General features: G+C 42.4%; 1 protein-coding gene across 1 annotated transcript in view; it reads left to right on the forward strand.

The window, feature by feature from the left end:
• Positions 1-815, forward strand: part of LOC112137948 (olfactory receptor 10K2-like) — a 6791-nt gene extending 5976 nt beyond the window's left edge. Inside the window, exon 2 of the mRNA XM_024260467.1 lies at positions 5-815. Coding sequence (XP_024116235.1) covers positions 5-815 — 811 coding nt within the window. The remainder of the gene's footprint in view (positions 1-4) is intronic.
• Positions 816-15445: the final 14630 nt, after the last annotated feature.

Below are 15445 nucleotides of genomic sequence, written 5' to 3' on the forward strand. Positions count from 1 at the left end.
GCAGCAATTGTACGATAGTTTCTCTGATTGTGATTCACAAGAACCTTCATGAGCCTATGTACATTTTCATTGCAGCACTGTTGATCAATTCTATTATTTTCAGCACAAACATCTACCCCAAACTCTTAAGTGACCTGTTGGCTGAAAAACAGATGATCTCTTATGAAGCTTGCCTCCTTCAGATTTTTGTGTTCTACTCATTAAGTTGTTCAGAATTCTTACTGCTGGCTGTCATGTCTTATGACAGATATGTGTCCATATGTAAACCTCTGCAATATACAATCCTCATGAAGAAAACAACTGTTGTTATTTTACTGGGATTGGCCTGGATTTTACCTTTTTGTCACCTTGTCATCATTATTGCTGGTAATGCAAATTCACAACTTTGCAGCTTTTCATTGAAAGGTATTTTCTGCAACAATTCTTTAAATTATCTTTTCTGTGCAGGTTCTAAAGCCCTGTTAACCTTTGGTTTAGTTACTCTGTTCAACATTGCTATTCTTCCCATGCTGTTCATCATTTTCACATATGCAAAGATCCTTATAGTGGCTTATAAAAGTTGTAAAGAAGTTAGGAGAAAAGCTGCTCAAACCTGTTTACCTCACCTGCTGGTTTTAATCAACTATTCCTGCTTGCTTACTTATGATATGCTTATAATAAGACTGGAGTCGAATTTCTCCAATACTGCTCGTTTTATAATAACACTGCAGATGATCATGTATAATCCTCTTTGCAATCCAATCATTTATGGACTAAAAATGACTGAAATTTATAAACACTTGAAGAAGTTGTTCTATTATTTCAGATATTACTGATCACTATAATAGTTTCCAAGGTTGAACTGAACTTGATGTTAATTTATCATTTTATGTACCGTATTTTCCGGACTATAAGTCGCGGTTTTTTTCATAGATTGAATGTCCCTGCGACTTATACTCCAGTGCGACTTATATACGAATTTTTAATGAGATGAGATATGGACCGTAAGTCTAGAGTGCCCACTTATGGTGATCAATGCAATTACTTTATTTACTTTATTTATTCAGACGTGACACAGAGGACGAAGAATTTAACTGATTTAGTGATATGGAGTAAGATTGCGTGCAATTAATTACAGTAAAGATACAAAATTGATGAGTACTTTAGGCTATAGTTAAATAAAACTGTTATGTTATATAAATGCTACACCTTTTCGTTTTTTTCATGATGCTAATATGTGAATATGTGTTGACACATATTCAGCCTGTTTTCTATTCACTTATGAATGTTATAACTTACCTTCCAGGATGATGTAATATCGTTTTTTTCAACCAGTTTGTAAAATAAATTACTTGAAAAAAATGCGACTTATACTCCAGTGCGACTTATGTATGGTTTTTTCTTCTTCATTATGCATTTTTTGGCCCCTGCGACTTATACTCCGGTGCGACTTATAGTCCAAAAAATACGGTACTATAAATTGACCTAACAGGAAATGGCTTGGTAAGAAATGTGCAAACTTTGGGTGTTTACTGTGCTAAGAAACGTATAACAATATTTAAACAATCTTTTTCTCTGGTACTTTTCTCAGTTATAGATTTTTTTTAGAATTTGTGGATAAAGTGAAATTAAATTGAGGTGCATCTGTGGCTCAGAGTGTGAGAGGTCGATCCCTGATTTCAAGGGTGGGTTAGGTACCTTATGCATGTGCCACTTTGGGCCTTGAAAAACATCAGAAAAGTGCAATAAAAGTGTCTTCTATTAACCAAAACCCATGATATGCTTGTTAAAAAAATAAACTAGCTATCGTTTTAAAACTAAGAACTTCGGTTTTTGTTTAACTGGAGAGATGATAAAAATAAAGGTAAATTTAGGTTTTTTTTTTTTTTTGTTTTTTTTTTACTTGACTGCTTTTCAAAAGTCCTAATGGCACTTGGAAGATTTAGTACTGCTGCTTTAGGTAAGTAATTCACAAGTAAAATGACGACTTGAACCTTTTGTCGTTACTCTTATATAGTTTTTCCAAAAATGCATCCCAGTATATTTAAATAATCTTTGAGAGCTTAAACTCTGGATTAGTTTGGAATGGCCATTTATCAGATAGAGGAAATAAAACAGACATACAGTTGTCTCACAAAGAAAATTCTTATTTATGTAAAATAGAAATGTGAAAGAAATTGTTTTATTCTTATCATTATTTAAATGTATTTTAAAATGTTAACCCAAGCTGTAGCTTACAGATGAGCTTTTCACCTTTTAGGAACAGATGTTCAGTGTCCTCTCCTGTTTCCTCTCCCAAGCTAGGATGAAAGGGTTTACAATACACTGTCCCTAGCAGGAGGGCAGGATGCTGATTAAAATGTAAACATTCCCAAAAGGTTCCTTACATGACACCTCCAATCAACTATTCCACTTTGCTTCTTTGTTTGAATGTTGTAACCTCCCACTTGTTCTTTCAAATACAAGGAGCGAGGCAAGAATCAGTCCTTTGAGGAAAAGGATGATGGCACAATCCCCCCATCATACTAATGCATAAGTAACTTTGCTTGTTGGTTTGGTCATCCACTGAGTGTTTCTGTCTATTGTTGAGGTGAATTTCCCTGACAAGAAATGAATGTATGACCAGTTGTTTAGACACCCCATGTTATTTCTCGTTTTAGGAGGTCACAATAGTCACCAGCATTGAAAAACATTGAAAAAGCAGAGATGACCGATCCAATCATGTGTTCAGAAATTGGGCATGATCATGTTGTTGAGGACTTGAATTGAAATAAGATGTCTCCCGATCACTACCGGATATTTATTCTCATCATGACCAACGATTTATATTTCAAGATTATTATTCCAGATCAATTCGCGAGAAGTCTGCATATCATGACCGAATCACCACAATTTATTGTGACACCAGTTTGAGCAGGAGGCACACAAAAATAGCTCAGCTATGCTAAGATAAGCTAGCGAGGTATTCACAGATTTGGACTTGTGGGTTCAATAACCCTTTTAAAAAATGTTGTAACCCCTGTGCCTCCCTAGGCATGTTTACATTAAAAGTGGGGTCATCTGGACCCCACAAGACAGCACGCTGAACTTTTTATTTCAAGGATTTTCTCAGCACTTTAGATAAGGTGCTGCAAAACACTCAATATAATGTTGACAAAGATTGTTACACATTTGTTAAGCTTGTAAGCAGTTTATTAATATGGCCTTTATAGACAATGTCTCACTTTAGTTTGTTAATGAATCTTATTAGGTATGTTGATAAACCTTATTCAGCTCATTGTGCTTATAAATTCCTTTCCAACACCCTATAAACATATTAATAATGTTTGTTAAGGTGTTAATAAAGTTTGTTAAGGAATCTTTTTATATAGTCTTACCAGATATTTTTATCTTCTCTGGTGTCTGTGTTAGACATAAACTCATGTCCACCTTTGTCATGGGAAGGGTTACACATCAATATAAGGGTGGGGTCATCCGGACCCATAACATGTCACAACTGACAGCAAGTGTCTCTGCGGTTGTCTGAACTCAAACCTAAACGATGAGGTTTGTCTTTATTTTTACTGAGGACTGTGTTCTGTTGCAGACAGACGGCTGTGATACGCTGCTGTAGGAAAGGAGGATTTAACCCCTTAGAACCAGATCCTTTTTTATTTCTCTTTGCAACCCAGTCTCAGTAAAATGCGTATATATTCCACAACTTTGCACTCTGAAATACTGTGTATAATATATGCCAAACTCGGTTTTTGCGTGCATATGATACGTATTCTGCTTCAATGACTGAGACTGGGTTTTTTAAGTTTTGTTTTGATCACGTGATCAGACACCTCTCGGGCTCATTTAAATATGACGCAGTTCCGAAGGCGGTTCTCTAATCAAATCAAATCAAGCCCTGATATGATAGAACCCACAGGAAACACTGGGGGTAAAATTACAGTAAGATAATAGAATTAAATACATAAAATGTAAGTAAAATAAATAACATTGAAATTGAGATTAAATACATAAAATATTAAATAAAAATCATAAAGAAGAAAGATAAATGAATGAATAAATAAAATAAATAAATGAACAAAAACTAATAGAATAAATAGGCAGATAAGATCAGCTAAAAGCAGAATTAAAAAGGTCGGTCTTGAGCCTCTTCCTAAAAACCTCTACGGTCTCTGCGGCCCTGAGGTTCTCCGGCAGGCTGTTCCAGAGGCGAGGACCGTAATGGTAGAACGAAGCTTCACCATGTGTTTTGGTCCTCACCTTAGGAACCACTAACAGGCCGGTGCCGGAGGACCTCAGGGTCCGCAAGGGTTCATACTTTAAAAGAAGATCACTTAAATAAGAAGGCCCAAGACCATAAAAACATTTGTAAACCAATAAAAGAATCTAAAAATCAATCCTGCAACGCACAGGGAGCCAATGCAGCGATTTTAAAACTGGTGTAATGTGTTCTCTACTTGCTACTTGGCTTTAAATTTGTGGTCAAACCTCCTCTGGCTCATTTAAACTGGGTCAGCTAACAACGTGGAAACCGGTGTTAACACGATAAGTGCAATTTATATTAATTGGTTTGCATCTTACTGAATCGTTGTGTATCAAAGAGCTTCATAAGCCTTTGATTTTACAAGAAATACCTATTATTTTTTCGGAAACGTCATCTTTTGGTGTGAGCTAACTCTTGGCCTCTTTTCTATGTAAATTACCCCCCTTAAACTTTTACAGAAAAGTAGTTGGTGCCATCTGCAAAGTTTTATTAAAATTGCTGGTATGTGTGGTTTAAATAAAATATAAACAAATAACTGGTCTGGAACACAAGCTGGACACACAAACCAGTCCTCCATGCCACTTAGCTGCCGCTCCTCAAATTCACAGTAAATATACTGCAAAAAACTTCATTGAAAGGCATCAGAATTCACTTTTCCTTTCTGCAACAAAGAAGAAGAAATACAGTTTTGACCTTTACATAAAACATTATCAGTACTTGTCAGATGATGAAAATAAAACTCAAAAATGTTATGGATAATTATAAAAATGATAAACTCGCTCTCCCAAAGTATTTAGTTCTTTGATCCAGCATTGATGTGAAAGCCTGTTTGGACAATCCTGGTGCAGTTGTCCTCATTTCTTTAAATGACTCAAACAAGTCCCCACTTCTGACCAAATCAAAAACCTCTGGGGTCCAACAATTACCACAGTTGTTACATGTGACAACTGGTGTGTGAAGCCTAAATAGACCAGAGATGACACACAGAACATGCATCACAAATGTTCTAAAATGTTATTTTCAAATGAAAAAATACATTTTTTTTATGCATCATTTATATTAATGAGGATCATGGGTCTGCCAGCAGAGAGTGTCACAACACTGTCCTAGCAACATCTTGGTGGTAACACAACGGGAAGGAAAGAAACTGTGTAGACAGAAATATATTTTTATTAAATCTATTGTGTATGCTCTCCTTGTGTGATAGAAGAGTTTCAGCTGAAATGAAATGAAAGGAAAGGTGTATAAAACCGTGGTGAGAACAGTCATGTTGTTCGGACTAGAGACAGTGAAGAAAAGACAGGAAGCAGAGCTGGAGGTAGCAGAGATGAAGATGCTGAGGTTCTCTTTGGGAGTGACCAGGATGGATAGGATCAGGAATGAATACATCAGAGGGACAGCACATGTTAGAGGTTTTGGAGATAAAGTCAGAGAGGCCAGACTGAGATGGTTTGGACATGTTCAGAGGAGAGACAGTGAATATATTGGTAGAAGGATGCTGAGTCTAGAGCTGCAGGAAAGAGGTCTAGAGGAAGACCAAAGAGGAGGTTTATGGATGCAGTGAATGAAGACATGAAGGTGGCTGGTGTTAGAGTGGAGGATGCTGAAGACAGGCTTAGATGGAGGAAACTGATCCGCTGGTAATATCTAATGAGAAAAGATGAAAGGAAAACAATCCAGATTATGTATTCTCTCCTTGTGCTTGTGTTGAGATAATTTCCTTCAAATGAAAAAAAGATTTATTTAGCATTATTCCTACTTTTTCACACAAAGGGCTGTACACTAGAAAAATGAATGAATAAAACAAACAGAATTCTTACCCCCACCCCCTTACCTTGTTCAAAGATGGCGTAAGTGACATCATCAAGAGCCACTGCCTCAGAAGGTGAAATATATTTATAAAAACCTTCAAAGGTGGTTTGCTGATTGTGCAAAGAAAATCTTTGCTGATGAAAATGATTGATGCAAGATGGAAAAAAACATCCTAAAGGCATGCATTCATGTCACCTAACTACGGCTTCTGAGGAAAAGTGACTGCAGAGTCTGGCCGTGACACTTTGCAATGCTAACAAGCTGTCCAGATTGTCAATTCTTGATTGGTTCCAGTGCCGATAGGCATCGCTCTGCCTTTTCCACCAGGTTGATGTGTGTGGGTCGGGGTTTTCCATATCATGGCCATCAGTTAAAAGCTCCTCAAGTTTCTTCAGTGAGAAACCTAATAACATAAAACATGAAATTAATGTCAAAAGTGAAATAAAACGGCAAGTGATTATGATGGATAGTCATAGAGTGGCAGTAAAAAAAGTGCAGCTGTGTAATTGTTTTTTCTGCTGTGAGATAATTTATTATTATTAATGTCCAGCCTGTTAATCATTGTTCATTATTTTATAGTGCCTGTATCCATTTTCCCCCCCCCCCCCCTCCGCCCCCATTTTTATTCAAATTTCCTGCACTTTTCAATGATAAAAAACACGTGTCATGTCACGTGCTCCACGTGTGGACCTCTATCATACACACCTGTTAGATCCATAACACCACTTGACGTCTCATTTGGACGGTCAGACCCTGCACACCATTTGATGTATTTTAGCGCGGTGTTTGGACAGGTTACTGCTGTTATCGCCCCTACAATCCATGTTTTTGTTACATTACAAAACAACGGCGCGGCGTCTGCATCTACTTCAGAAAAATACAGACATAGCTTGGACCTGTTCGCTCGTGGCCGCTCTGCCGCCTGGGTGGGAGCGCCTGAGGAGCCCCACCCCTCCCCTCTGCAGTGGGGAAGCAGCAGGGAAGGACAGAAGTGCACCCTGTGTTCGCGCCGTAGCCGAATAAAAATGTATCCGGGATTTAATGTCTAAACCTTTTTGGGCATTTATTACTAAAAACGTATTGGTCCGGTACAAACTGATGACTGTTTCGTGACAACATCCTTACTTTTCACTGTCATGCTCACAAATTGCACCCCCTGGTGTACTTTTTGGGTATTATTTTAAGAAACCGATTCAAGGAAAGAGGGGACCGGTAATTGTTCGTGAGTTGAAATATCGCGATTGTTTGCCATACCAATATTTTGTCCCAGCTCTAATCTAAGGAAAGTTGTGCAAATAAAAAAATATGTATATGCTTTTTGATTTCCTGTCTCGCTTTTGAGTATCTATCGAATGGATTCTTCTCTCCAGTACCCTGGCATAAACTTTCCCAGAGAGGCTGAGGAGTACGCTTCCCCAGTAGTTGGAAAACACCCTCTGGCCCCTCTTCTTGACAAAGGGAACCACCATACCTGTCTCCCAGTCCAGTTGTAAAGTTCCAGACTGCCACACAATGCTGCAGAGACATGTCAGGCAAGACATTCCCACAGCATCCACAGACTTGAGGTACTTGAGTCCACTTGAGGAAGTGGACTTCATCCACTCCCAGTGTCTTGCCACAGTGGAGCTCATCAACTCATAATCTGCTCAGGTGATAGACTGCCCCACTCCAAAGTCCTCAGCATCTGTCTTACATCCCACCCAGAGGGAGGGAGAAAATAGGTAACATAAAAAAGATTATTTTAGCCGGGAGTGGGGTAAGACAGCCGTTTATTATAGAATAGATGCGGGTGTGCACAAACATGAAACAAAACGAGTAAAGGGAATCAACTTAAAGTCTCAGGCACTCAGCGTTCATTAAACAAAAATGTATCCCAAAATGTACAACAGAAGTGGTATCACAGCCTCAGAACCAGAGGGACCCAAAACCAGAAATAAAATACCAAAGATATGTAACTAGGGAACAACTTATAGTAAAAGGATGAACGAAGAAGGAACTAAGAAAGGACCAAAAAGAAGGAACACCAGGCTTTTAAAAAGGCTTCTAAAAACCAAGACCGACAGCAGGGGCAAGCTGAGGAATGGATTCCACACAAGGAATTCAGCTGCCACAGGTCCAGGGGCTGCTGGGGCTTTCATGCTTCCCTCCAAGCCAGGTGATTGGTGGAGGGTAAGAGGCTGCAATCTCCTGGAGGGGATGGAGTCAGGCAGCATGGTGGAGATAAGTTCCTCTGTAGAGGAGAAACATACAAAGACACACACAGAAATACATACTAAAGGTCTGGGGCCGTAACAATCTGCTTCCTCAGGAGGCGAGTCAGCAAGGAGTCAGCAAGATTGAGGAGATCCACAAAGTATTCCTTCCATTGCCCAACATATCTTCAATGTCAACGGACCCCCACCTGCACTGAAGACTGGCTGCAGAACACTGCAGGGATCGGATGGCTTGCCAGAATGTCTTCAAAGCCTATCGGTAGTCCTTCTCTATGTTTTAGCTTCCACAGCAGCCCGGGTCGCAGCTCGCTTAGGCAGCTGGTGCCTGCCAGCTGCCTTTGGAGTCCCACAAGACAGCCAGGCTTGGTAAGACTCCTTCTTCAGCTTGTCTGCTTAAAGCCGAAGATTGGCACAGTGACAGGCACTAGAGACTTTGCAACAACAGTTCCAAACTGCAGCAGAGACAATAGAGGGTGAGAACATGGTCCACTCGGACTCAATGTTCCCAGCCTCCTTGAGTTAAAGACCTTCCTGACGGAGGTGTCAGCCAAATATTCCCAGAAAATCCTTGCAGTACATTTAGGTCTGCCAAGTCTTTCTGACCTCCTTCCCCGTCAGTGAATCCAACTCACCAACAGGTAGTCATTAGTGTACAGCTCTTCCCCTCTCTTTTACCCAAGTTTCCAACACGCACAGGTCACCCCAGGTCACCTGAAATAACTACAAAGTCGATCATTAATCTCCTACCAAGGGTGCCTTGATGCCAAGTGTGTTGATTGACAACCTTGTGCTTGAACATGGTGTTTGTAATGGACAATCTATGATGCGAACAGAAGTCCAACAACAAAACACCATCTAGGTTAAGATCAGTGAAGCAATTCCTTCCAATCCCATCCCTTTAGGTGCCACTGTTGTTGCACATGTAGGCATTAAAGTCCCCCAGGAGGACAATAGAGTTCCCCGTATGGGCACTTTCTAGTACTCCTTCGAGAGACACCAAGACGGCCGGATACTCCAAGCTGCTGTTTGGTACCTAACTAATAGGGTTGTACGTACATTTATCAAATATTTGCTTTGATTGATTTTAACTTCTTTTTTTAATCTTCTTGCTTGAAGTCGTGTTCAGCTTTGTGTCAAGAAACTGGAGCTGAGCACCCAGTTTAGGGCTGTGAGGTGCTGATATGATGCAGATACTTGAAGGAACCATATCGACCCTGATGTGCTGAACTGTGACATTAGTGATAGTAAAATCCGGTCTGTTGCTGTTTTTTCCTCCCACCCTTCAGAGCTACAAATCTAATGGAACTAGGGCGGGGGTCGGCAACCTGCGGCTCCGGAGCCGCATGCGGCTCCCTGGAGCTTTTTCAAAAATGTTTGAAAATGGAAAAAAAAATGTTGGAGGGATTTTTTTTTATGGTTTCTGTAAGAGGACAAAGATGACACAAATATTTTAGACGTTTTTCAATGCTGTAAAAAATTGTACAATAAATATTACATTTCAATATTTCCGTCAATAAAAAATTGCGTCATAGCTTGCGACGCACATGTCTATCACCAGGGCGGGATAACAGGCAGGTGGCTGTGTGATGGGCCATGGATCCCAAAGGAAAAAAGAGAAAAATAAGTGAGGAGAACAGAGGATTCAACACTTCTTGGACCGAATCATTTGCATTTATTACCAATGCGGAAGGGTTACCTGAATGTTTACTCTGTAGTGAGAAGTTATCAAATAACAAAAAGAGTAACGTGGAGAGACATTTTCAGGGAAGGCATGCCTCATTTGCTTCCGAGTACCCAGTTGGGAGTGAGAGAAAAAATGCGATTGCATTACTTCTGGAGAAATTAGAGGAGCGCAAAAATAGATTTAAGAATTGGATTGCATCTCCAAACTCCACTACTGCTGCAAGTTTTGTTGCAACCCGGGAGATAATAAAGCGTGGAAAACCGTTCACAGATGGTGAATACCTGAAGGAGTCATTCATCAACATATCAGAACATTTATTTGCAGACTTCAAAAACAAAACCGAGATAATACAGAAAATCAAAGACATGCCTCTCTCCGCTAAGACAGTGAAGGAAAGGGCCATTAAAATGGCAGGCAACATCACCGATCAACAAATCAAGGACATTAATTCAGCACCAGCATACTTAATTTCCTGTGATGAGTCGTGTGATGTGATCGATATTGAACAGACTGCGCTTTTATGCAGGTACGTGAACTCCGACGGACCGCAAGAAGAAATGATCCAATTAATACCGCTGAAAGGCACAACATGGGGGGAGGACATATGTGAGGCTGTGCTGAAGTTTTTAAATGACAATGGAATAAACACCAACCACCTGATTTCAGTGACTACAGATGGGGCTCCCAGCATGAGAGGATCAAAACGGGGGTTTGTGACTTTGCTGCAGAAGGCATTGGATCGGAATCTCCTTGCATTCCACTGCATATTGCATCAAGAGGCACTAAGTGCGCAAACGTTCCCATCGGAATGTGTCGCAGTGATGAACCTTGTCATTGAGATAGTGAACAAGATAATAGCAAAAGCACTGAACCACCGTCAATTCCGTGCATTGCTTGATGAAGTTGACAGCGAATATTCCGATCTCCTGCTTCACAACAAAGTCCGATGGCTGTCCAGGGGGGAAGTTTTGCGTCGCTTTGTTGCTTGTTTAGAACACGTGAAAACATTCCTGAAAAGCAAAGACCTGAATTACCCGCAACTGGAAGATACCAAGTGGCTCGAAAAACTGCACTTTTTGGTGGATATGACAAGCCATCTAAACAAGCTGAATGAAAGTCTCCAGGGGCGGGGAAACACTGCGCTGCAAATGCTGGAAGCTGTTTTGTCATTCGAGCGTAAGCTGACTGTCTTTGCTAAAGATGTCCATCGAGGAACGCTCCTCCACTTCCCCTCCCTGCGAGAGTTCAAAGAAGCCCATCACGATCACACACTCAACGGTGATTATTTACAAGGTGCGATTGTTGATATGCAAACTGCATTTGGGAGCAGGTTTTGCGAGTTCCGAAAGGAAAAAATGACACTGTCTTTCCCTGTCACACCCCTGGAGATTAACCCATCTTTGTTGAGCACATTTCCAGGAGTAAATCAAGCAGACCTTGAAATGGAAATGGCTGATTTAGCCGACAAAGATCTATGGGTGTCAAAATTCACACGTCTGACAGCCGAGCTTGAAGACGTCGCTCGCCAGAAAGCCCAGCTCGCCCAAAGCCACAAATGGAGCGAAATTGAAAGCCTCCCAACACCCGAGAAACTTGTCTATGACACATGGAATGCTCTTCCTGACAGTTATAGGAACATGAAGGAATATGCATTTGGAGTATTATCCATCTTTGGATCAACATACCTGTGCGAGCAGATCTTCTCAAACATGAACTACATCAAATCTAAATATCGCACGCGCCTCACAGATGAGAGCTTGCAGTCCTGCGTCAAGATTAAAGTTACATCTTACACGCCCGATGTTGAGAAGTTGACCAGTGATGTCCGAAAACAGAAGTCACATTAAACGGGTAAGAACATAATCCTGTCATAGGCACATATTCAGTAATAACGTGGCTGTTTTTTATAAAGTGATTTCTGATTTTTGTCAGTAGCCTATATATTTGAAATGACACTTAGGGATATTATTGTGTTTTGTGCTCAGGTCCGATGATAGCTGCGTTGGATGCATGTCAAAGGAGCAAAGGAGAAGAAGATGCTGCTGCGTTTCACTGTTGCACTGACTTGCTTGGCATTTGCACAGAAATCAAACTTAAATTGCATTATTTAATTCTATATACTTTACATTTTCAAAAGGTGGCTGTTTTAATTTTATGCAGGCTGCGTTTTAATGCACTCTGTTGCCCAAATAAGGGGCACGTTATGCACGTTCCATTTTGTTGCTGGTTTGAATACTCAAAATAAAAATGACAGAAAAATCAGATTTCTTTATTTTATTTCTTTAATTTCATCAAAGCAATGAAACATAGTAAAATAATATTGTAATGAAGTTAAACTTGAGGTGGCATCGTACAACAGAGTAGTTACGTGATACATCATTTTACAAGATGCACTGCAGGGAAAACAAACATTTAAACATGAAGCTTTATTATGTATTTGTTGCCAACATAGCCATTTTGATGAATGGCTAATATAGATTCCTACAGCGTGTGTTGCCATCATAATACAGCTTATAAAAGGCTTTTAATTTTTTGCGGCTCCAGACATATTTGCTTTTTGTTTTTTTGGTCCAAAATGGCTCTTTTGACATTTTGGGTTGCCGACCCCTGAACTAGGGAATGCCCCACACAGAATAGAGGGCTCAGGCAGAGAGAACTTCACAGCAGAAAGAGAAGATCTGAAGTCTCCTTCTCTTGTCTTTCTTACAGCCGCAGAGAAATGTTTCAGGTGGTTTGGACCTAACACTAACCCAAAATGACAGTCGGAGACCTCTCCCTCACCCGAAGGGACACAACCCTCTCGTCCACTGTGTGAGCTTCTACACTTGGTGACTTCTCTTTATGAAAAGTGCGCTGCCTCAGGCGGCAGCAAGTTGTAGCGGCTCCTGGCATTTTGCCATATTTTCTTTCTTTTTTAATGTATTTTTGCTTATGCCCATTGTTTTTGTGCTACTTATGGCTCTCTGCATCCACGCTGAGTATACGCTCTCCTTTGTTTACACTTTCGATCAGATGCTGGCTCTAAAACAACCATCCTCCGCAATCGGAATGAAGCCTCAACTGCCGGAGGAGCTTTGGAAAAGATGCCGTGGATGCAGGGCGGGAGTTAAACGAGGAATGAAGAAGCGGCGTTTTAAACCCTGTGTTCCCGCGATCATCACGGGGAACGTCAGGTCCCTGGCCAATAAGATGGACGAGCTGGAGGCACTCACACGGACCCAGCGGGAGTACCGGGAGGCCAGTATCATCTGTTTAACGGAAACATGGCTCACCGGACTGATACCGGACTCTAACGTTTCAATCGCTGGCTTCCACACAGTGCGAGCGGACCGTGACACCACCGCGAGCGGTAAGAAGAGAGGAAGGCTCGCTGTGCTCGTTAACAACAGGTGGTGCAATCCGGAGCATATCCATGTTAAGAGGAGCGTGTGCAGCCCTGACGTGGAGTTGATTGCTATCGGATTCCGCCCATATTATTTGCTGCGGAGTTTACAAACGTCATCGCTATCAACCTGTACATTCCTCCGGCCGGCAATGCAGACGCGGCATGTGACGTCATCCACTCGGTCGCTGCGGATCTGCAGACTAAACACCGCGCGGCCTTCATGTTCATCACGGGGGATTTTAATCACGCCCGTCTCTCCTCCACCCTCCCCACATTCCACCAGTATGTCCAGTGTTCAACGAGAGACAGTAAAACTTTGGATTTGTTGTATGCTAATACCACCAATGCATACACTTCCACTGCACTGGGCAGGTCTGACCACAACCTGGTCCTGCTGTCCCCATCATATACCCCTGTGGTGAGGAAGCAACCAGTCACTGTGAGGACTGTGAGGATGTGGTCTGATGGTGCCTTGGATTGCCTTTGGGATGCTCTGGAATCCACAGACTGGTCTGCTCTTTATGATCCACATGGGGAGGATCTGGATGGACTTACAGACTGTGTTTCGGGTTACATCAATTTCTGTACGGACGACTCCATCCCACCAAAAAGGTTCGCTGTTACCCTAACATCAAACCCTGGGTGACAAGCGACCTGAAGGCCCTCCTGAATGAGAAGAAGAGGGCCTTTAGAGCTGGAGATCGCTCTGAGCTCAGGAGGGTTCAGAAAGAACTGAGACACAGTCTGCAGAAATGTAAGGACGCCTACAGGAGGAAACTGGAGGAGAAACTGGAGGGAAACCGGGCCAGGGACGTGTGGTGTGGAATGAGAGCCATCACTGGTTTTCAGTGGAAGGGGAAAGGAGCTGTAGCAGGAGCTGTGGACCGAGCTAACGAGTTCAAAGAGTTTTTCAACAGGTTTGACTCCAGCTCCTCCTCCCACTGCTGCCCCCCCACTCCTCCACTGAATGACCATCGCTCTCCTTCACCCCCCTCAGTCCCCCTATCACCTCTGGAGTCTTCAGCCCCCTCCCCTCAGCTGACTTCAAGCACCAACTCCACAACACCCCCCACCCCCCTGACTGAACTATTTATCACATCCAGCCAGGTGAGGAGAGAGCTGGAGAGGCTCAACGAGGGAAAGGCTGCTGGACCCGATGGCATCAGTCCGCGGGTGCTTAAGAACTGTTCCAGTCAGCTGTGTGGAGTTCTGCAGCACCTGTTCAACCAGAGCCTTCATCTCCAGAGGATCCCAGTGCTCTGGAAGACATCCTGCCTGGTCCCAGTGCCAAAGAAGAACCATCCTGTGGCACCGAGTGACTACAGGCCAATAGCACTGACCTCCCACGTTATGAAGGTCATGGAGCGGCTGGTGCTGTCACACCTCAGACCTCTGGTGAGCCCCTTTCAAGACTCACTGCAGTTTGCATATCAGCCCAAGGTTGGGGTTGATGATGCTGTGTTACACCTGCTGCAGAGGGCTTACAGCTTTCTGGACAGACTGAACACCACCGTGCGAGTTTTATGTTCTTCGACTTCTCTTCTGCCTTCAACACCATCCAGCCGAGACTGTTGAGGGCCAAGCTGGAGAACATGCAGGTGGAGGCTCCTCTGGTCGCATGGGTTGAGGACTACCAGACAGGTCGACCTCAGTTTGTGAGACTGCAGAGCTGTGTGTCTGACACTCTGACCAGCTACACAGGAGTCCCTCAAGGAACTGCCCTGTCTCCATTCCTATTCACCACCTACACTGCTGACTTCCAGTACTGCTCTGAGTTCTGTCACCTCCAGAAGTACTCGGATGACACAGCTATTGTTGGGTGTGTGGAGAACGGACTGGAAGATGAGTACAGGGACCTTGTGGACTGTTTCGTCAGGTGGTGCGAGGAGAATCACCTGTAGCTGAATGTGGCCAAGACAAAGGAGATGGTGGTGGACTTCAGTAGGAGTAAGCCCCCACCCTCCCCTGTCTGCATTGGTGGTAAAGATGTTGAGATCGTCACATCTTACAAGTTCCTGGGTGTCCATCTAGACCAGGGGTCTCCAACTAATTTGGCGAGAGGTCCAGTAACTCTGTCAGCTTGGTAGACCGGGGTCCGAACATGCAAAAACATT

Source organism: Oryzias melastigma, linkage group LG21 (assembly GCF_002922805.2).
Source record: "Oryzias melastigma strain HK-1 linkage group LG21, ASM292280v2, whole genome shotgun sequence".
Classification (NCBI taxonomy): Eukaryota; Metazoa; Chordata; class Actinopteri; order Beloniformes; family Adrianichthyidae; genus Oryzias; species Oryzias melastigma.